General features: G+C 37.7%; 2 protein-coding genes across 8 annotated transcripts in view; both read left to right on the plus strand.

Moving 5' to 3' along the window:
- The window catches only part of LOC135695072 (cellular tumor antigen p53), a 44,621-nt gene extending 36,569 nt beyond the window's left edge, over positions 1–8,052 (plus strand). For 6 of the 7 annotated variants that reach the window (XM_065214025.2, XM_065214026.2, XM_065214024.2 and 3 more), the window contains 8 exons: positions 780–1,104; positions 1,860–1,964; positions 2,457–2,565; positions 2,867–2,976; positions 3,724–3,794; positions 4,157–4,245; positions 4,786–4,879; positions 5,666–8,052. In XM_065214025.2, coding sequence (XP_065070097.1) covers positions 780–1,104; positions 1,860–1,964; positions 2,457–2,565; positions 2,867–2,976; positions 3,724–3,794; positions 4,157–4,245; positions 4,786–4,867 — 891 coding nt within the window. In that variant the 3' untranslated portion in view covers positions 4,868–4,879; positions 5,666–8,052. The remainder of the gene's footprint in view (positions 1–779; positions 1,105–1,859; positions 1,965–2,456; positions 2,566–2,866; positions 2,977–3,723; positions 3,795–4,156; positions 4,246–4,785; positions 4,880–5,665) is intronic. The other variant, XM_065214023.2, reaches the window with a different exon arrangement.
- Positions 8,053–20,150: 12,098 nt separating this feature from the next.
- LOC135694397 (steroid 17-alpha-hydroxylase/17,20 lyase) overlaps positions 20,151–22,537 on the plus strand; it is a 48,956-nt gene continuing 46,569 nt past the window's right edge. The window contains exon 1 of the mRNA XM_089109692.1: positions 20,151–20,364. The gene's annotated coding sequence lies outside the window, so the exon portion shown is untranslated. The remainder of the gene's footprint in view (positions 20,365–22,537) is intronic.

The raw sequence follows: 22,537 nt of genomic DNA on the forward strand, positions 1-22,537 counted from the left end.
GATTACAGTCGTGATTCAGTCAATTGACATTCCACTGGTTGAATCTACTCGGGCTTTTCAACATTTGCTCTTATCTTAGTTTGGTCCAATACTAAGATCTACTTTAACCCCGCTTTCGCGCACGTATCAGTAAGAGTGCCTTTCTATATTAATTTTGCTCGCTTTTTATAACATTTGTTACTGACTTTAAAAAGATGATCGTTTTCTCTTAACACGTCAATCAGTGCCTGGAGCAGTTCACAAGCCTTCGTGCTTTTTATTTCTTTCCTCGTTTGTAATTTGATTCAGAAAGTGAAGGGCTTTAAGTTTCCTCTTTGTGGCGTAACAGTTCTCTGAAGGCTGCTTTCCGGGGGTATCTCACAATTTATGTATCTCCTCAGTCAAGAAGTTTCAAATAACATGAATAAGATAGCTTTAAAGCACCATAGGGGTCTATATCGCAACTTCCGTCATATTGATCAGTTACATTATTTTTAAACTATTTGAGTCAAAGTCTTTCCCAGTTGCCATGAAATATCGGAAGTTTTTCTTTACTCTGTGCGAAACACATAAAACTTCTGCCATTTTGCGTTTTTATCAATTTCAGTTTGTGTCAGTACAAACTGGATTTGCAATCAATCCAGATTGATTACGAAAGGTTAGAAGTGAATTAAGTTCTTGGCTCTATCATTGCGAACTTTTCCTTGCTTTGCCTGGCTTTCTCTCTTTTGTTTGTCTGATTTATTATAAATTTGACTGAGTTCTTCTTGCTTTTAATTTTCAAAAAAATTCCTATACAGCCCCATGCAACCAGCACTTCACCATCATTACAAGCGTTGCCCGAGACTGCTCGATTTTCTGGCAACTATGGCTTTGAATTGAGCTTCGGTCCCCCAACCCCAGGAGCAACCAAATCAATCGACTACACCTACTCACACCACTTGAGAAAGCTGTATGTGCAGAGGGGAGCCCATTGCCCCTTTAAGTTCAAATCAGAGAAGACGCCTCCCGAGGGGAGCTACATAAAAGTTCTCCCTGTCTACAAAGGAACGCATGTTCTCAGTGAGTCAGTTAAGCGATGTTCAAACCATGCTATCAGCGAAGAGGAGTCTGGAAACTCAGATGGTGAGATTGATTATCTTATCTCTGCCGAATTATTTTATTTTTGCATCTTTATCCTTTTAATTTTCCATTACCTTCGAGCTTGTGTCTTCATTGCGCGAATAATTTCCTCCAAGGTTCTAGATTATAAATTGTCACAGAAGCAGTTATGAATGATTTTGTTTGTATCATGTTCTTAGAAGTCTTTCAAGCCGCCAATTCATTCATAATTCAACATGTCCAGCATGGTATACATTTTTTACTTCTTTATTACAGGAATTATTACTGATAAATAAAATGGAATAGCTCTCTTAGAGTTTGGCACTAATGTCATCGTTTATAAACGTCTGCTTGCCCTGTCTGCTTCATTATCAATTTACCCCAGCTATTCTTGGTTCAAAACAGTTGTCTGGTTTGTTAAAGTGATTTCCTGTAACATGATTCACGTCCCATTTCTAACACTAAAATTCATCGCAACGAATCAGTTTTCATTTCCTATGTCTTTGCTATGCCTAGGGATTATAAATTCTAGTTACTTAGGTAATCAAAGATGTGATTTCTGCAGCAACCTGCACAATGTATAAATGCTTAAAACAAAGTATTGCTTTCTGTTTTGAACGGCCTCAAATGTTCATCTCCGTTGGTTTGCCTAATTGCCTTCAAATGTCACTTGAGGTCTGCAGCCTTGCTCCTCTCTTCTCAGCTGTCTTATTCTGCCTTGTGATTCGGAGTCTTATTCTGCCTTGTGGTTTTCTAATTGAAAAGCATTCATTTTTCAGCGACCTCTCGGTACCATTTTGTCAGAAGTGACAACCCTATGGCCAGCTATGAAGCTCTAGACAGCGGGAGATTGTGCGTGACGTTCCCTTTCACAGGGCCACAAGGTAAAAGACAAGCCTTTACTACTTTGAGTAAAGCTAAAAAGGCTGAATCATGTTAGCCTAATTTGCAAGATAGCCAATCAGACCTCTTTATGCCAAGTCTAACATTTTAACTGGATTCTACTTGAGTTGCTTCTAAAGTTTTAAAATGCTGCTGTTAGCGTGCTTTCTTCTTTCAAAATATCTTATACATTGACTCTATTGGATCCAGAATTGGTAAGCAAGTTATTAAAATGCTATCTTAAATGTTGTTTATTTACGTATTTGTCCATTGATTTGTTTTTGTTTATTTATTTATCTATTTGTTCATTGCTTATCAAAAAATTTTAGATGCTATCAATGATCGACAATTAAACAATTAGTCTTTGAAGTTGCAGTTCTCACGGAAATAGCTGAACGTTTTTAATATGATATGATTTGCTGAATTTTCTCAAATCTATTTTTACTGATTTGCTCAACTCAGTAGCTAAGGTTTTGCATATTTTGCCCCGTCAGTTGGTGCTGAATTTCAAACTGAGCTTTTGAGCTTCCAGTGCTTCAATTCGTGTGGAAACAGTGCACACGCGAAACGAAGAATTGACGTCATATTCACATTGGAGCACCAGTAAGTAATGTCAACTTTCTTCAGAACAATACGTCTTTAAGTTGCTTATTTGCACAGCTTTGTAATTTATTATAAAGAGGATTTAATTTGTAAGTAGTTGAAGAAGAATATACCAAAGCTTCTTTGCCATGAAACGGATCTTTTTTTCGTTCAGTTCTACAAAGTGATGGCTCCTATCGATAGCTTTCTTGCGGAATGAATGCCCTGTGTCACTCAATTTTAAGAACGTTTTGACAGACAGAAAATCCTCTTCAGCATACCCTCATTGCATGTTGGTTTATACAATATTTTCCCTTTGAAGGAATCGAGTTTTGGGTCGTCAGGTTATAGAAGTCAGGGTTTGTGCTTGCCCAGGGAGAGACAGGCAAAATGAGGAACAGAACCAGTCTGGCGGGCAAAGAAAAAGACGCAGTGAGTAGAGTTTTTTGTGGACCAGCCATTTTTTTTCAACAAAATATGTCATTTTAATTTCCAGAAAACTACTGCAGTTTTAGTCCGACGTTTGTCAACAGTGTCTTTAGATAATTCAGATATCAAGAGATGCAGAGTAAAAAAACTGTAAAATCTGTTACACAATTAGCATACGTTATGTCTGATTGCTCATAATAGCGATTTTTGTGTTTTTCTGACATTTTGTTTCAGCTTAACATATATACCAGCTTAAATTAAAGATTATATTTATAAGTTGAGTTATTTGTGAGTCTTTCTAATGCTAAGACTTTTATTGTTGGAAGGCGAGCTTACAAATATTGGGTTATTTCAGCGATGGTCAACAGAAGCTTGAAACTGACCACTTTTTTCAATGCTAAAACCGGAGGGGATTTTCTGCCTGAAATGAGCCACAAAAAGGGTGCCATTTTTAATACCAAATTTCAGTAATAAGATGTCTGCCTACATGTTTTCAACAATTAATCTTAATGGACTTGGGTGAAAAATTTATTCTCTAGATAACGGTGTGTACCTTTTAGAAACCATATTGCAAGATCCCCTTACGAATATAGAGAGAGAGTCTTCAATGATCGTTATGTTTTGTTAACAAATGGCAATATGGAGTTCCATTTGAGGAAAGGCATTTGAGACGCCAACGAGCTGTTTTGATGCTTTTTTCTTTTTCGTGCATTGTAGAAAATTTCTGACTTTTGTTTTCATTTTTGCAAGGTTCACAAAGTGTTCAAGTTAGTTCAAAGCGAAAAAGAGGTGGCAGCAGTGTGGAGACCTACACTTTGACGGTACGTGATTCAACAATTCAGCGGGCTTATACATTTATCTGGATAACCAACTAACTCGTATAACCACGTAGATATGTTACCACATAGTCTTCTGTGTAATAGATACCTTCTTGAGAGCAACTATACCAGTGAGTTCAATCACCAGTTTACTATACATGGTATACTATCTTTGGGAACCAGAAGCTTTGCATAGTCAACTATACAATGCATAGTATAGTTTCGAAATGTAATGTAATCGTATGGTCTTTTGGCACGTGGTACTGTCTAATGACTCCAGTTATAAAACCCATTTAGCTCCCGTATTCCAAGCTCGATGCTTTCATTGTCTATTTTCATCATTTGATATAAATTTCACTTTTTAGACTCCAAACCTGCAAGTGTTCGAGATTTTATTGAAAGTTCAAGCACTACTGGAACCAAACGCTGAGTCACAAAGCTTAGAAGGCCAGTCGTAAGTTTTTTGTTTTACAAGTGGTTCAGACAGCTTTTTTCTAACAATAATTTTCTAGGCCCAAGTCTGTTTTTAAAAAGAAGATACGTCAAAAATTTTGAAGGACCAAGAAACATATGAATGGACTTGCAAATAATTTTTTTGTCATATTCTTCAGATACCTTTTTTACCCGATCAACTATGGGCTTTCTTTTCCTCCCTTTCCGTGTCTGCGTTTATTTTTAAGTATTTAAGTATCTCCTGTTGAAGAACACAAAACGATTCGGTGTTTCTGCAGATCAGTCATCAAACAAACACAGAAAACTGCGCTTAGGCCGATTCACTTAGGCCATGCTTAGGCCGATGCACTTAGGCCATGCTTAGGCCGATGCACTTAGGCCATGTTGGTGGTTTGAATCATAATCAGTGTGTTTGATGCTACTTAAAGCTGGGCAAATCATTCCTGTCTTTTTAATCTGTTGCTCAAGAAAGACTGTGTATAACAATCTCATGTTGATAACAAGCCCATAAGTATAACAAGGACCTTTTCCCTAACAACAGACACTCTCCTGCATCTAATGCATCAAGCCCCCAACAAGCAAGGAACCAAACCGTGCCAGAGTCAGAAAGTGAAGGCGACTAATCACTGATAAAGGTCAGTTGCTTTTATGTATTGTCTCGCTTCATAAGAATTATGAAAAGAAGATCGCTTCGCTCTACTAATATCCTAGCAGCGTTTTTTCTGCCATGTCTTTTTAACGTACCTTGCCTAGGTGTTTTAACAATACTGTGTATGTATACATGGATTTCAAAGACGTGTTATCAATACATGTAGTTATTATTTCGATAAAGGTGAGATGCAGAAAAGTTTAAAAAAGTTTAAAAAATAAAATACTAGCGAGATTGATACAAGTATAATTAATTAAATGAGGGGCATTGAATGTCCCCTTTCCGCGGGCAACATCCAGCTACTTCCCTGTCCCTGACTGGCCTCTTGTATGAAGCGGGGGATTTAGTGACGTAAATCGCACAATCCGTACAACGCATTGCTTTAATTTTAAAACGTAAGCTATTTTTAAACTCTAAGGACGTTCGGTGAAAGCTTGTCTGTGTCCGTCCGTTTGCGTAATTCAAATCTTTTTCAGAATTATTATTTGTACTATCGAGCATAACTTCGGCCAGCCTTTTAGCTTTAGTCTGCGACTACAACTTAGTCTAGTTTATTGCCCATTGGCAAATTAAATGGCTTGTCCCTGGTCAACAAAATGGTTTTGTGATATTATCAGGATGTAATACAGTCTTTGAAATGGAAATAGGTTCTTAGCAATATTGAAGGTAAATGAACGAAACTTTGGAAAAATATCAAAGCGATAGGATAACGAGGTCTGGCTTAATTTTACGACAGTACGAAAGAATTTATATGTTAAAATTGTCTTTGCAGATGTGGTATGTTTTCAAAGAAGATATATGAAGCCTCAAGCAGGTGAAACCTGTTTCAATAGAGCTGTGTTTTGTTTTTAGTTTTATTATCGTTAGGCTACCACATATCACCACCTAAAGTTCAATGCATACCCACAAGGCAAGCCTCAGACCCTCATCAAACACCGCATAAATGTCTCGTAAAATCAACCCCACTTTATGAAATTATTATAGCTAAAATCTGTCCTGAAAATGATAACAGAATTCTTAAAATCGTGAATACAACTCAGTTGAAAAGTTTTGTGACTGCGTGATTGTGTCGACCGTGCACAAATATTTGTCTCATTTTGGTGTGATTAACATGAGGCACTGGGGCTTCTGCTTTGTTCTTCTTTTATATTCATTGTTGTGAAAAGAATTACGCCAAACTCAGTTTGTTCCACGAAATGTCAAAAGCGTAGTCGTCGTTGATTTGGGCTTTATTAAGAAAGATTTGCTATTTATGTTGGCGTAAAGAGAAAGGATATTTTTTTTATTTTTGATATTTTAATCATGCATTCTCTACTGTTTGGCGATTTCGGGCTGGTTGCAAAATCAGCAACGTTGCATGCAAATCTAGAATATTTTGGCAATGCTACTTTCTAGACTAAATGCAACCATGTTAATGTTTTACTAAATTGCTTTGTAATGTTTCCACGGGTGCCATGAATTGTTGTTTGGGCGACCCATGGGTCTGTTTTTATTAAATATTTGGCAAGCAGCTAGAAAATGCATGAATCGTTTCAATCAAAGATGATCGTATGGTGCTCGCGCGTGATAAAGATATTTGAAGGAATTTATTAATAATGAATTTTGTGGATTGTAAAATTTTGAATATTTTGTATGAATGAATTGAAGATAATTATTGTATTAGGTAGGCTTGTTAATTTAGCCTTCAATAATTACAGCTAGGCTGGGAAATTAGCCGAAAGTGCTGCAGAAATAGTTAGCCTAATTGCACTTTTACACTTACAAAGGATCACAAAAGAATTCTTTAATCACGGTTCAATTTAGGCTTGTTAAACCAACATTGGCAAATACCAAAATTTATGAAATTTATTCAAAAATTTAAGGTATGATACTTAAGTGTAATTGTCTTTCAGATATCTGCAGCACTTTTGGATTGATTCGGCCAAAATAATTGTGGCTATCGACCATCGTACTACTTTCTCGTTTGATTGAGAAGTGCAGCAATTTTATTTTGCTACTTGTTAAGGTTTTAGAATTCTGTTGAACAGAGTTTTGACGTAAACTTAAGAGCAGCAAATTTATTTTGAGGAATGGGCGAGATTAGGCTCTGTTGTAAGACCCTTTCTTGTCCCAAAATATAATCAATGAATAAATGTCCTAGCAAGTCATTTATTTGATTTGCTCACCGGTCTTCTGTCTCCAAAAATTCGACTCTGAAAATTTTTTATCTTGCGTGGTAGTGAGTTCAGGTCATTGCGCATGCTCGTTAAGTTTATGGAGTGGGATGACTCAACCACCGGTCGATGGTCGAAAACGGGAACTAGCAATTGTACTTGACTTTAACAAGAATTTGCTTACACCTACATGAATTTGTTGCTCTGAATGAAAAGCATTGCCATTTGACAACATTATTTCAGAACCAAATATTCAGTTCGTTTTTCTGGGTACTATAAAAGATAGTTTTGATCATAGTGTTAAAGAGAGTTCATCCAGCCTCCCCTGGCCTACGAGTGAACACTTTTAACAACTTCACAATCAAAACAGTGAGATCAGGGCGTGATATGGGTGCGGTAAACGAATTTCAGCAACTTTCCAGACTCTGATTTCAATGTTTGTTAATGGCAATTGTTAAAAGATGTTATGACGTCTGAAAGTAGGTTATACCTAAGATTTGCTTTGTTTGAGCAGTTAAATGATTGTTTTAAATCGATTCCTCTTTGATGCGTTTAGTATTTTTACAATTCACCTGATAAAACCGGGATTGCAGTTTCTATGAAAGTATTAATTATATCATCACCCGTAATTTGTATTTGATCCAACATTTTTATCAAGAGATCGTTTTAATGGCTCGAGTGGGAGCGAATATCGTCTTTGATTTCAGTATGACGTAACGAATAGATTTTGAAGTTGTTGTAGCAAACCAAAATGTTAATGATACGTAATTAATGGATTGGATTTTGCTCTGATCGACTTTGGTTTGAGCTCGTTGGAATAAGAGCTTACTAGCAACAGCAGTTACCTCATACTGAAACTGAGATGATTTCTTCCACACAGGCAACTTCTCAATTTTAGCACTGACCTGTTTTAAGGCGTCGCAATTTTCTATTTTTCTTACCTTTGTAAGAGAAATCACTTGTATTATAAAGATGTGGCTTTCACATGAAATCTATTCATAATTTATTGTCAGTTTTTCTCTTTTGTCTGTTGCTGACATTTACCATGGAGCTTTTGAGCATATCATTGCATCTCCTCCGCAGTTAAGATATGCCATCGCGAAATACAAATGCATTACGGAGTTAACAAAAAATAGACTTTGGGAAAGTCTAGCGCGAAGTCGAATACGAAATTGCCGCCATTCAAGAAACCAAAATGCCTTATCGTAAATTTCGGATGCCTTATCGTAAATTTCTCAACTGGGAAATTTATTTCAAAAGTCCAAGGAATAAACTCCTTATGCTCTGTCAATATCCGTCGAGCATTCATTCAACAAAAATTCTGGACCAAATCGCACAGTTCATATATTTTAACCTAGATTATTTGGACTTATTGTCAACGGTAAAAAAAAATGTGAAAAGTTTTTAAACCAAGCTCAAAATGATCCAAGCAAAGCACATCACTGACATGGTTCGTACGTTGCCTTTATTTCTGCTCATGAATTGGAAGAATTCTCTCCATATTCATAAGTGCATTTGTTATAAAAAACGGAATGTTTTTCGCTCAAGTGAAATAGAAAAACTCGTCCTGTCATTACCAAGCTACTTTATCATTATCAGTCCAATCCCAGTGAATGACTGTGCAAGTTGATATGGTCGGGTCTTTTGCGTCACACATCTCTACCTCATCTCCAGCCCTCCCACGCGCGCATTTCAGTTCCTTTACCGTGAATGATTTGGAATGATTGATAAACTACCTGATGATGAATAAGGTGAATAAACGGTTTGGAGTGTTGGCGTGTAGAGAAGAAAACTAAGTTAGATACCTGATGTTTCATTAGCAGTATAGCGTGCGTAATGATAAAAGGGGCGGGAACTTCTCCAAATTTGAATGCAAAGGAACGATTTTTTGCCTTCCACCTTCATCTATCGAACGCAGTGTCTGCACGCAGCCGCTGTCCTGGATACAAGAACCTAAGAGCATTGTTTTCTTCGTTTGCTTTTGAACGGAGTCCTGTCAGTTGAAAGAACAAAATGTAGCATATACGCTAATAAAAGACACTGGTTTGTACGTCTGTATTCTTCATATCCTGCATCACGACTGACTTACATTCTTAGTTATATTTACTTATCATACACAAATCAATCAACAAGCTAAACAACAACAGGGTACACAGAATAGTGACAGCAATACATTACAAGCATGATACAGAGATGATGACATATAGATTGATTACAGGCTAGATACACTGCACCTCCCCTCCCTTACAATGTTGACTGTAGCAAAGGTTGATCGGTGTTAATGTGCAGGAACCTCTCCAAAACTTTTTTGGGTTAATGACCTGAAGAAGGTGAGGTGGTCTGGCAGTACCCCCTTTGAACAACACCTTGCATCTCTTCATGCTAGACCACCGGAAAACCCTCCTTAGGAATTATCCCTCGGGTTTCAGGGACTGGATGGAATGGTAGACCCTGGTCCAGGGGCGAAGGGCAAGCCTTGAGTTGATTGTGGTGGACTGCAAGAAATTTGCCATCGCTTGACCTGATGTTATACTTAACCCCATGTCGAGAGCAGATTTGATATGGCCAAACTCATTATTTCCTACCAAACTTCCAGCTTTTGGGGCGCCATAACGAAACCGTTTGTCCTATATCAAAGGTTTGCCACTTTTTGAGAGTCCTGTTGTTATAATGTATACTTTGTCTAGATCTGAGCTATCTGATCGGCATTCTAAATAGCCTTGCGTAAGGACTGACTATAATCAGATTGAATGGATGGATTCTGCAGAGGCATACTTAACTAAACTTCGATGGACATACGTCCTGGATGCCCAAAAACCAACTCGTAAGGAGCAGGGTGCGATTTCGCCTTTCACCCAAACCGTCACCCTGCTGCAAATAGGCTGTTGTACGTGACTTCTTAACCCCCATGATAGGGAAATTGTTGTGACAAACTAAGCAAGTGCCTAATACCAAAACTGACTTCAGAATATGGCTGTATGTTGGTAATTGGATGATTTTCTGAGATGGGCCCAAAAAATTCTATGACGGAAACATTCTGCCCATGACAATAAAAGTATGACGATGGGCAGTGAAGCCTGGGCAGTGAAGAAGGCACAGGAGATGAAGATGAATGTTGCAGATATGAGGATGTTACGCTGGATGTATGGAGGCACGAGAAGAGACAAAATCAGAAATGAGATGATGCGAAAAACAGTGAAGGTAGCTGAAATAAGCTCGAAGAGAGAAGACTGAATTGGTATGGTAATGTGATGAGAAGAGAGGAGGACTTTGTTGGAAGAAGAGTGGTGGCAATGGAAATTCCAGGACACAGAAGAAGAGGAAGACCTAAATTTGGATGGAAAGACAGACTTAAAGAAGATATGCGGGAAAAGAACCTCAATGTGCACCAAGTAGGAGATAGAGAAAAATGGAAGAGACTCTCCAGGAACAGTGACCCCATAAAAAGATGGGTGAAGCTGCAGGAGAAGAAGACAATAAAAGTAGTCGATATTTATCCAGCCCGTGAAGCTCTTTCATTTGATAAAATTTAATTTTGCCGATTAAAGCAATTTTTGATGACTTCATCATTTTTTCCATTGGCTTCTTCGATTTACAGAGTGCATTTACAGAGTCAGAGTGCACAGTGACAGTGTTAAGAAAATTGCAATGTGGTGGTGATTGAAAAGACCGGATGCAGGCTGTGTTGAAAACTGATTTTGCTGTTTTCGTTGTGACTGAAACTTGACTTGCCTATTTCATTTCGATCAGCATTCGCAAACAGATCTATCGGTTTTCCTGTATACGATTTAAAACATGTCATGGCACTTTCAAAATCATTTCTTTCATTACGGAAAGACGACGACGAAAAGTCTTAACTTTGTCAATGTTCGCTAACAAATAAAAGTAAGTCCACTATATTCAAAGATGGCCTGCATTGAACTTACCTAACGACTAAAAGCTGTACCCTTTTACTAAGGTTTTCTATAACATTAAAGATACAGAAAACGCTTTCGGAAAAGCCCATGTTAGCTGCAAAACTTCATTCGGAAAAAGAATTGAATAGGCAACATTAAAATATAGATTGCGGAATGAAGATGACGGCACTGAATACAATCCAGGTGAGGATATATTTGCCGATGAACAAGGTGTTTCAAGAAGATCAGTTAGTAAATACTTGACGGAAAAGAAGCTGTGTTTCGTATGCTTTAACAAACGCGTTTGCGACCAAAACTCGTATAGAAAAGGTGGTTTTGGGAGGTGCACGGAGGACAAAGCAGCACAGAGACTATAGAAGCGCAAAGACGAGTACTTGAGAGACAGAGATGGCAAATACTTTGCAGCTGCAAACAGATTGCAAATGATAGTAAGCGGAGAATGTCACGATATTTTGCTGCTGATGTTTATTACCATAACTAATGCTACCTCAAATTTGCTGTTAACCAAAAAACGCCCCAATGAAAAGGAACCGATTGGTCAAGAAAATGCTTCAAAAATCTTAAACGATTTTTTTTGTAAAAAAAAGATGAAGATGAATAGAGAAGAGAATGGATATCTCTTGATTGATCTTCTGGAAGATCTAGAAAACATAAGCGAAGAGAATTGATATGAAAACGTATTGCCCCATACAAATACACTTAAAAAGAGGCTTGCAAAAGAATTCCGAGAAGAACCCGGTTTCTATCCGGTAGGAAGATAGGTTATAGTTCATTCTAGCGACATGGATCCGTGTGATTACACTGTTGCCACACTCAAGGGTCATGGTATTCGCGATAACGACCTTATTCTAGCCTTTAAAGGCATTGAGTCATGGTAAATAGGCCTTCTCTATAGGGGGTCATTTGGCTTCGGCGTGATCGCTGCTGTTTCATGTGATATTGGCATCCGTTGTTGACAACTTGCTATTGATGCAAACTGTTTTGTTAATCAGTACGAGGTGAGTTCATGTGACCAGTTTAAGGTCAACCAATAGCATCGCAGTCATGAAAATCATGACTCAGCGGATTTTGGCACTTTGGGTATACCCAATCCATTTTATCATGATTCAATGCCTTTAAACGAATGATGAAAAGAAAAATTGAAAAAAGGAATACAGAAGTGAATGAATGGCCTTGTACGCCCGAAGAGCTGATCGATAGACTTGATAGAGGACCACTGGAGATCTTTAATGTCATCTACGCTACTGTTGATGAAACATTACCATAAATGAATACAGCTATGCGAAAATGCGCTCCAGCCAATAGCAACTAAAGTCTTTAGCATCTGACTGGAAGGCTTTGGTTGTCCCTCAAAATAAATCAGCAAAGCAAATTGTGTCGGGAAAAACTCTTCATAGAATAACGGGTAGTGAGGATCTTGCAGTAATGATGAATAAGCTTGGGAACTGCATTTCGTGCAATTACATCCATTATTTTTTTCATCCTTTTTTTAATTTTTTTGTGTTTTTAATTTTTTAATTTTTTTTCTTTTTTTAATTTTCTTTTATTTTTTTCATCCTTTTTTTAATTTTTTTGTGTTTTTAATTTTTTAATTTTTTTTCTTTTTTTAATTTTTAACAATTTTTATCTTTTTAACTTTTTCATTTTTTTTCATTTTTGTTTTTCTTTTTTTAATTTTCTTTTATTTTTTTCATCTTTTTTCTAATTTTTTTTCATTTTTTAAATTTTTTTAAATCTTTTTTCATTCTTTTTCATTTTTTTTCTTTGTTCGAGCACGTTTCAGATGGATGCTGTTTGTATTTATGGTTCCTAATTGTCTGTTTCCACGAGGCTCTTATTTTTACTGTTTCTCTAAGTATCTAATTGGGTTATAGAATTCGTGCAAACATCCTTTTTTTATTTTTTTTGTGTTTTTAATTTTTTAATTTTTTTTCTTTTTTTAATTTTTAACAATTTTTATCTTTTTAATTTTTTCATTTTTTTTTCATTTTTTATTTTTATTTTTTAATTTTCTTTTATTTTTTTCATCTTTTTTCTAATTTTTTTTTCATTTTTTAAATTTTTTTAAATCTTTTTTAATTCTTTTTCATTTTTTTTCTTTGTTCGAGCATGTTTCAGATGGATGCTGTTTGTATTTATGGTTCCTAATTGTCTGTTTCCACGAGGCTCTTATTTTTACTGTTTCTCTAAGTATCTAATTGGGTTCCTTAACACGCAAACAACTAAATGTATACATACTTATAATTTACTAATTTCCCCCAAAACATGTGCGAGCACGTCTTTAGCACAGCTATTGACGACCTAAAGAAAAAAGGTTTTGAGGACAGTTTATATAGAGCAAAGTTTTCAAATACACGCGGGGGTCTAATTACCGAAGGTTTTAACGGGGAAATAAAACGAATTGCTTGTCCATACTGATCTTGCTACAATGCCAATGTAACAGCACTCAATACGAGGGGTATTAACTTAACATCTTCATGCGCAAGTCTAAAACAAGTTGAGAGAAAGAATTAAATGTCAACATCTACAACCCACAAAGAGATCACACCTGGAGCAAAGCGCTTTTTCGTGAGTCATGTCCACGACTTAAAAGAAAAATTATATTCCTACAATATGAACCTTTTCGCTCCTGGACCAGCACGAAACATCATAACAGGGGAAGAGATAGATAGCAAAGCCATCGAGGAACTGCTCAACTCACCGAAGATAGGAAACAAGAAATACAAAGAGTTTGTAACAGAAAGGTTAGTGAAAGGTACAGTGAATTTTAACGATCCAATTAAAGAAGTCATGTTCGATACCGGTCTAAAAAAGCGAATTGCCAAGTATGGTAACTGTCTTGAAACAGGATCGACAAGCACTCGGATCACTTTTAAGCAAACCCGTTAGCTTAGAAGCAGCATCTCAGAAATTACTTAATAGATGAATCGCAGACAACACTGAGTGCTAGTCCAACAAATTGCAAATGGATAATCTACGGAATGGCCACATTGAAGGCAAAAGAAACATACAATGAATGGACATTGTCTCTTCTAAAATTTGTAATTCCACTTTACGATCCTAATCCAGTGTCGATCGAAATAAAAATATTATACCTATAAGGCTGAAAGCGTCAAGAGTGGTACAAGGTATAACAGAGGAGAACCTAACAAAAGAATTCACATCAGAAGTTGGGATCAGAAGATGGTACAAGGAAAAGATTGGCAGTCTTTTTTCAACAGCATAGAAAAAAACGATCTGATAAATATTACAGGGTCATTTCTTCGACATGAAAATGGAAGAAAAGAAGTGGAAGGTAACATGATTTTCACTCATGACGAAAAAACATGGAAAATCTCTAGAGATGATGTTTTAGAGCTTTTCAATTGCAACCACGAGGAGGCTGATACGCGTATGGTGTTGCAAGCTTGCCTTGAAGACACTTATGTTGTTGTTGTTCCAGGGACACCGATGTTTTCCGTTTGCTTGTGTATGCCTTCAGCATCATCAAGCCAGCGAACCAATGATTGATAGATCATCAGAAATATGTCAATATTTGGAAAGGTCGCAACTACTTGGTCGTGGAATTGTCCCTTAGGCTTTCGCAGTTCCATGCTAGAATGGGCTGCGATAGTATATCCTTCTTTTTTGGAGCCGGCAAGGTCAAAGTTATAAAAATAATGATGAAAGGTAACTCAAAAATTGCATTACTGGACTCAATTGGAAAAACTCCAAGTATAACAGAAGCAGCTCATGACGAAGTTATAAAATTTATCCAGAGAGTGCTATGCAGCGGAAAAGATGAAGAGGCATTGGTGCAAACCAGAATACGGCTATACCAAGCAATGAGCATGAAGTCCTCTCAGGCTTTACCACCAGGTCCCGATTCGGCCAAGCAAGCTATACTGAGCATTTATTACCAAGTGTACTACTGGTTAAGATATGCACTTAAAACTGTTCCAACTTAAAACAAAATGGGGCCATTCCAACTTGATTAACAGGTATCTATACAGAATTTGTTCTTTAAATGAAACAATTTTGTCAGTTATTTCCAACAACATTCAATTTTTGTAAGCTAAATGTTTCTTATTTAGGTAGACAGTTGCCGCCTTCGCTGACAAAGAGAAAAGAAAAGAGCCAGGCAAAAATACCATTGTTGAGAACTATTGACTCCTAAGGACAATGATCCGATGGCTCCGGAGGATCATGATCGCTACTTGACAATGCTGTGGAAGCAACAGACAGCATGAGTGAAATGGATTATATATTCTTTGATATTTCAAGCAGCAACACCGATTCTGACATGGATGATATTGACTGGATACCTTAAAGACAAATATCCTTTTGCATTTACAATACAAACTATAGTTTAAAGACAGCATTGCTTTGTAGCTTTTTGTTATTTGATAGGTAAATCCTTTGCGTATAATTGATTATGTGTGGGGAAAGAAGAAAATGTAAATGATGCAACAAAATGCAAAGTTAGCAAAGTGTAAATTGAATTCAAAATGCTGGACGGCCATCACTTTTAGTCTCTATGCACTCTGTATATCGAGAAAGCCAATGAAAACAAATGATGACATCATAAAAAAATTGCTGACATTGCCAAAATTAAAAAATTTATATATCAAATGAAAGACCTTCATGAGCTAGATAAATACTGACTATTTTTTTGTCATAGGCAGAGTATTTCAAAGCTATGCACATTTATTTAAGCATTTCAAGGTGACTGACTATTGACATCATCTCACATAATTTGCTAGAGAAATTTTTTTTAACCATCTCGGAAAATCAACCAATTAACAATATATAACCTTTTCTGAAGTTTGATTTGGATCAGGCACTTGCTTAGTTTGTCACAACAATTTTCCTGTCTACCATGATCACACCATTTGGCAAAATGGTCTATCATGACAAGTATATGTTTGTTTCTCCTTACAGTTTCAGAGATAGGCCTCATATAACCTATTGCCCAAAAAACAAATGGCTTGCTGACTTGGAATGATTTCAAAGAAGATCTTGCAGGCCTGGCCGTTTGTATTTTTATAGGTGAGCTGTGAATCGCTCCCCTCATTTGCCGAGGCGAGCTAAATCAGTAACACAAAGAATGTACTTCAAAGACAATCGACAGATGACTTAATAGGCCCCTTAAGTATCTGTCGGTTGCCTTAATGTAATAGCCTCAGTCAGGAGTGTGATGTTTTACTTCTTTCAATTTTTATTTGCTTTAACCGTGACTTAGGCACCCCCTTTACTTGAATATAAACTCTACGCTAAAATACCCAGTTTTGGATCGAAATAGGCCAATCAGAAAACGCGCACACATGACTGTTGAGGTTGTCCAATCAGTGCCGCTTTCGTATTGAAAATGTTACCAACGGAGTCCTAAGGTGAAAACGAACTCACTTATGTCTACACAGAAGCGGTCGGTCATGTTTATATAGTAGATAGATTCACAAACAGCTAGATGGAACGATGATCAGGCTTTGCCATTAATGCCAAACATGTCGCCGTTATAGTTTTTCATGCAATCTGGGTTTTTCAGTAAATGCTGCTGGATAGTGGAATTCCATGTTTTGGTTGTCGTTTTTGATCCGCAAGACAGAGTACCTTGTTCTCTTTGAGGGATAGTTTTGTTTCTATTGCTGGAAGGGACCTGCTGTCTTATTATATCCCCAATCTACAATTCCTACCAATTTCTTCGACTTTCCTCCAAAAAATATTCCTGTTTTCTTAAGATTGAAAGGTTCTAATCGCTACAAACGTACCTTGCGCTTAACTATTCTTATCCGAATAGATCGAAGTTTATGCCTATCATAACAAGAAAGCCCAACAAGCAAAAAGTTAATTGCAAAAAATGTAATGACGAGAGAAATCGCTGTTACAAAAATAAACCAATTAACCCTTGTGCGTTTTCATAATTCTCTGAATAGGAAATTTTAGGGGAGCGATTCTCCTTTCATGTTCTGTTTAGGAGAGCAATTCATAGCTCGCCTCAGGTTGCGAGGAGAGCATGGAGGCGAGCGCGAGCTATGGCTCGCCTCAAACAGCCAGGCCTGTCTTGTCTGTTTAAAATCATGTTTTCCTTGGCTACATGCTGGACAATTTTGAACAAAATTGGCAAAAGAATAAACCATTTTAAGCCAAAAATAATTTCTTACACTGCATTATATATAGTACACCTAATGTTCATATGTCCCCAGATAGGCCACAATGGAGACTCTGGAGAAAATTAGGGATTAGACTATCAGGTATGACCAAAAGTTCCCTGAGCCACCTGGTTATATGACCCTTAGGTTCTACAGAATGCAACCATTTGAGAGCCATTTAAGGGCATTGGAATGCATGGCCTACAAGATAAACACTAAAGTGTTGAGCGGCAAACACAATGGCCAGAGTTTCTTTTTCCATGGTGGAATACTTTTGCTCTCTAGGGGTCAGGGTGTGACTGGCAGATACAATCATTTCATTACAGTTATCATCTAATTTGATGCATCTGTTTGCAAAATAAAAGGTTGATCAAACTGACGGTAGGCCAGGATGGAAGCGGAACAAAAGACTGCTCTTAGAGTTTCAAAAGTGGTATGATGCTGTTCTGTTTACTTGAAAAGGATACCTTTCTTTTACTTGAAAGTCAAAGGAGCTGCCATGCATGGCTGCAAATTGAGTGATGAACCACCTATAATACCCTGCTAGACCTAAGGATGATCTAAGCGTGTCCAGGTCAGTTGGTGGGAGTAAATCCTGCACAGCCTTAATTTTAGATGCAACACAGTGACTTAAATAAATGACCGGGTCTGCATCAAAAGATCATTTAGAGGCCTTGACAAGCAGTTTATCGCGAAATCATTGCAAAACAGATGTTAGCCATTCACAGTGTTGTTCAATGGTATCAGAAAAAATTATTACGTCATCAAAATAACAAAGGCATATATGATAGGTTAAACCTGATAATATAATGCTAATGGTCCTAGAGAATGTAGTTGTTGATAATCCATATGGCCTAGGAAATGAAGAGGGCCTAGGCCCTTTACCTTCCTTGGTGAATCGGCCCTTGTTACTTGCATAGACACTTTCATTGTGTCCCCATCCGAAACACAGAGAGCATTTTCGCTGTCCCTTTACAGCATATATTCGGCATGGACAGTGCCGTCTAACGTTGCCCACTCCGTGGGGCTCAAAACAACGAATCTCTGTCTGACTGCTCCTCGTTGATTCACCGAACAACTTGGGTCAACAACATGTGCGGCTCATCGAAAGGAAACTGCGGAGGCACCACAGGGGTGGCAGTGGCAGCATTGAAGCACTTCCAGAGGGCAAAAATTGAAGCGATCGAAACCGTTTCGAAAATGTCAACATTCCGTCCAATCCTGGGGTAGGATGATACCCTAGCAAGAGTTTCAGCTTGACAACATTTGGTAGTCCTTTGAAGAATTGTCGTCGCAAAAGGGCATCAAATGCATCTGCAGATGAATCTGGTTCAGCTAGGTGGAGGGCGTCTTTCAGCCGCCAAAAGGTGGGGTCCTCTCGATAATATTGTTTCCGGCTTACTGAAGGGGCAAAACAGCTCTTCAGAACGTCGACCAACTCTTGGAATGTCGTTATGATCTCAAATGTCCATCGATTCGAGATGGGATGCGGCAGGTCCTTGGAAAAAAGATGGAAACTTGCACAAACGGGTTTCCTCGTTCCACGAGTTGGCTTGAGCACAGCGCTCAAAATGTCGAAGCCACGAAAAAAATTCGCCAGAGTTGAATCTGAATCGTTCCGGAATAATGTTGGTCGCAATTCCTGTCACCAATTTGTGACATATACGCTAATAAAAGACACGCCTGTATTCCTCGTATCCTGAATCACGACTGATGCTAGAGTTACACTATACCGGATTGCTATCGGAGCGGAGCAGAGCGGAGACGAGCGATAAATATAAATATAAATATAAATATAAATATAATGTAATTCTTTATCTCTATACTTGTATATATTTTCTAGCCTAACTTTATTTAATATAATACATAGTACTATATTTACATTTGGTGAAATTTACTAATAGGTTTGTGTTTTATAAATTATGCGTATATTTTATTGCCAGTGAAAACTTATATTATACTTGGGATCAGTGCAATGAATATATTACATGACAATATATTACAGGGCCGGCGAAACGTATTTGAAAGTAGAGGGGCCAAAGTATCAAAGTCTTGAAAGGGCTTAGGAAAGGCTTTGACAGAAGTTTGTAAAACCTTCAAACTGGGCTTGTCAAAATGAGTTTAAATAGAATTCAAAATTTCGTCGATCTTTTCTCTTTCTTTAGTAGGAATGGACTATCCAAACGACCAAACTCTGAAATTTTCTTGATAATACTTTTTAAGAACAAATCTATCCATACTATATTTCTCATATCCTCAAAAAGTTCTTTCCAGCTGTTTTATTTTCTTTCAACAGCTGATTTCTCTCTTCTTATAATGTTTCTGAGAAAGTTTTCGCTAACAAATAGACCTTGTGTGCCAAATTAAGGCAATGGAAAAAACGAAACTCCGTCAATTTGTGCTGGCACCAAGTTATTTTGGACCAGGCTTCTCGATCTATTTGCTAACTCAAGCTGTACTCGTTGTAAAACTTAGACAATGACCGATTTCTTCGATCTTATTCCCATATTCAATTTTATGTCTTCTATGGTAAAGACATAGCCACCAAGGTAAAGCTGAGGACACATTTAAGAGAATACTAGGCAAAGTTACTTACAGAATCATATACTACATTTATTTCCACTTTTGCTTAAAGTTTTTCTTTAGCTCTGCAAAAAGTGGGGGGAGGCATGGCCCCCCGTTGTTGACACGACAGGGGGCATGGCCCTTTGTATTTCATTACATAACTCTAGCAATCGCCCCCTCCCACCCTTACAAAGACTTCACTTCAAAATTACGGGGAGTTGGCCACCCCTACTTCACACCCCCGGCGTCTCGTGTCCACACACTCATTATTCGTGTCCTCACTTAAAGAGGGACTGAAAACTATTCGTGTCAACAACAAAAAGCAACAGCCAATTGAGACTTTTTAAGTAAGAACATACAGTATGGTAAATGACCAATTGCTTGCAAACTTTGTGTTCGTTCGTTGCAAACGGCCGCTGTCCTAGATACAGGGGCCTAAGAGCAATGTTTTCTTCGTTTGCTTTTGAACGAAGCCCGGTTAGTTGAGAGAACAAAAGAAACAATGGAGATAGTCAATACTAGCCCAGGAACCAGAATGGTCAGTAATCACACAATGTTAAAAAATGTCAAACAGAGTACAATAATACGACAGAAAACAGAAGGATTTTGTCAAACCAAAACCACCCAATAACAGGTATTTCATAACCTGTCGTCCAAGAACCAGTGGAGACATATTTTAAGGTTTACAAAAGTGAAGCAGCAACCAAGGTAAGCATTGCTTATATTGTTTTGACAGAATCGAGCGTTCAACAAGTTGCATCTGGTGGTGTACTTCGCTGTTCCTTAAAACGAGAAACGAAGGAAGATGGCTGACCAAATAAGATTGGCAGTGCATTAAGTTGAAAAAATAAACAAGGATTCGGCCTTTTGGGAGGAGGAAGTTACGAGCTTTCATTCATTTCACGCTTAAGAAGGGACAGCCATTAGACCTGCTAAATTCCTATATCTTATCGAGGAGTTCTAAATATCAATTTAGGGATTAATTCATGATTATGCCACAGCTTCCTTGCTTTGGTTCCTTTATGCAGTGGCGGAAATTCAGGGTTTCATTTGGGGGGGCCCAGGCCTACAATTTTCCGACAAGATAACATCTTGGATCATGTCTCGTTTTAAAGAAACTGCACATTTGATAAAAATAAGTGATTTTTGACGGGACCCTTTAGAAATTTTTTCTGACCACACCATAATTAAGTAGCAAAAAGAACAATCCATTAATGATTTTTGGTATCAAGATCGATATCTCATCTAAGACAATTGATGATGCAAGAGGTCGACCGATTACACTTTTGATAAGTCGTACGTTCATTTTACGCATTTTATCTTGTTTTCGTCAGTGGGAAATACGTTTGAAAACAACTTTTATTCGAAAGAATCCGATGGAAATTTCGGCTAATCTTTGCAAGGCACAGAGAGGCTATAGAGGCTCCTCGGGTAAAAAGGGAAAAGGCAGATCAGCTGCGAGCGAAGCGAGCAGAAAATTTGGTAATTACGCCCCTAAGATTAGCTTAAAATTCCTTTTCAGAACAATTTCTTGGAGTAATTTCGACCCGTTAAAAGGTTGTCAATTATCCGACAAAAGTCCGAATTTTCCGACGACATCGCTGATTGGGGGGCCCGAACCCCCCCCCCCCAAACCCTCATAATTTCCGCCACTGCCTTCATGCAAGGACCGAGATTCCGGGAGGCCGGGCCAGGGGGGTCTTGGCCCCCCAAAAACTTATAAGCATAAGTAAACTGCTTTTATTTTATAAATATGGCTGTTTTTTCACTTATTTATCACGGCTGCCCCCACCCCCTCCCAACAAGATGTTGTATCTCGGTCTTTGCTTTTATATGTACTCTTTAGCTTTGTATTCGTACATTTTTCATTTGGCAGGCATCACATCTGTTTGAAACAGCTTCTCGTGACTGTGCTGCGATCAAGAATTTTTGCAATATTTGAATTGTTCAGATACTGGATTAATGAGAAAAGTTCTAGGACACAGGGTTTCCTTGCAGATAAAATCCTGTGACTGTGGACGACATAGAGTTAAGAACTCTTTGGTGGACGAAAACAACAGACTTCCGCTGATTTTCAATTTTTACAGATCAAGTTTCACTTATCAAGTGACACCCTTAGTAACAGTTTCGCATGCCATCTTATGAACCATGTAATCATTATAATATAACATCTATCTTACAATTTATATTAGCAGGTAATTTCTTTTGAAATCTTGGCATAAGCAGATTTGAATTCGACAGTCGAAGTTTCACTGACTGTGTGTTTATAATGTTGAAGAGAGAAAAAATCGTTGTCTTTGCTTTATATTTTCTTTTGGCAGTTAAGAAAGAATGTGTAAATGTCCTTTCACGTATTATGTGATAATGTGGACATCATGAGTCATTAATTTTAGGCTCAAGCCCCATATAGTTTTTGAAATCTCTCTATTTCTGAGGTATTTTGACAAACTTTCCCTAGCATTGCAATGCTTCCCACCAGTGGCGGCTCTTGCTAATGGGCATCTGGGGCAATGCCCCCTCAAAAAGATTCAAAGGAAATCTATGATATTCATATTTAATTTTGAAGATAGTCTTACTGTGGTTAATTATTTAAGTTTGTATCTCTTCTAGAAAAAGCTCCTTGCTATCCCGTCTCGTCCTTAGCCTCGCTTCTGGCCCGCTAGTGCCTTGAGCGATGATGTCATTTTACGGGCAAAGTTTTTTTTGCCCCTAGCCGACATGCGTACAAGCTAATTTTCGACCTCGAGCATTGCGAAACGCGGCCTGTGATTGGCTTATTTGGAGGAATTCGGGGCAAGAAAAATTTTGCCCATAAAATGACATCATCGCTAAACAACAACCACATCTATATATGCTTTCCATGACGATCAACATCGAGCCA

Source organism: Rhopilema esculentum, chromosome 8 (genome assembly GCF_057945365.1).
Source record: "Rhopilema esculentum isolate cy_ngs chromosome 8, ASM5794536v1, whole genome shotgun sequence".
Taxonomy (NCBI): domain Eukaryota; kingdom Metazoa; phylum Cnidaria; class Scyphozoa; order Rhizostomeae; family Rhizostomatidae; genus Rhopilema; species Rhopilema esculentum.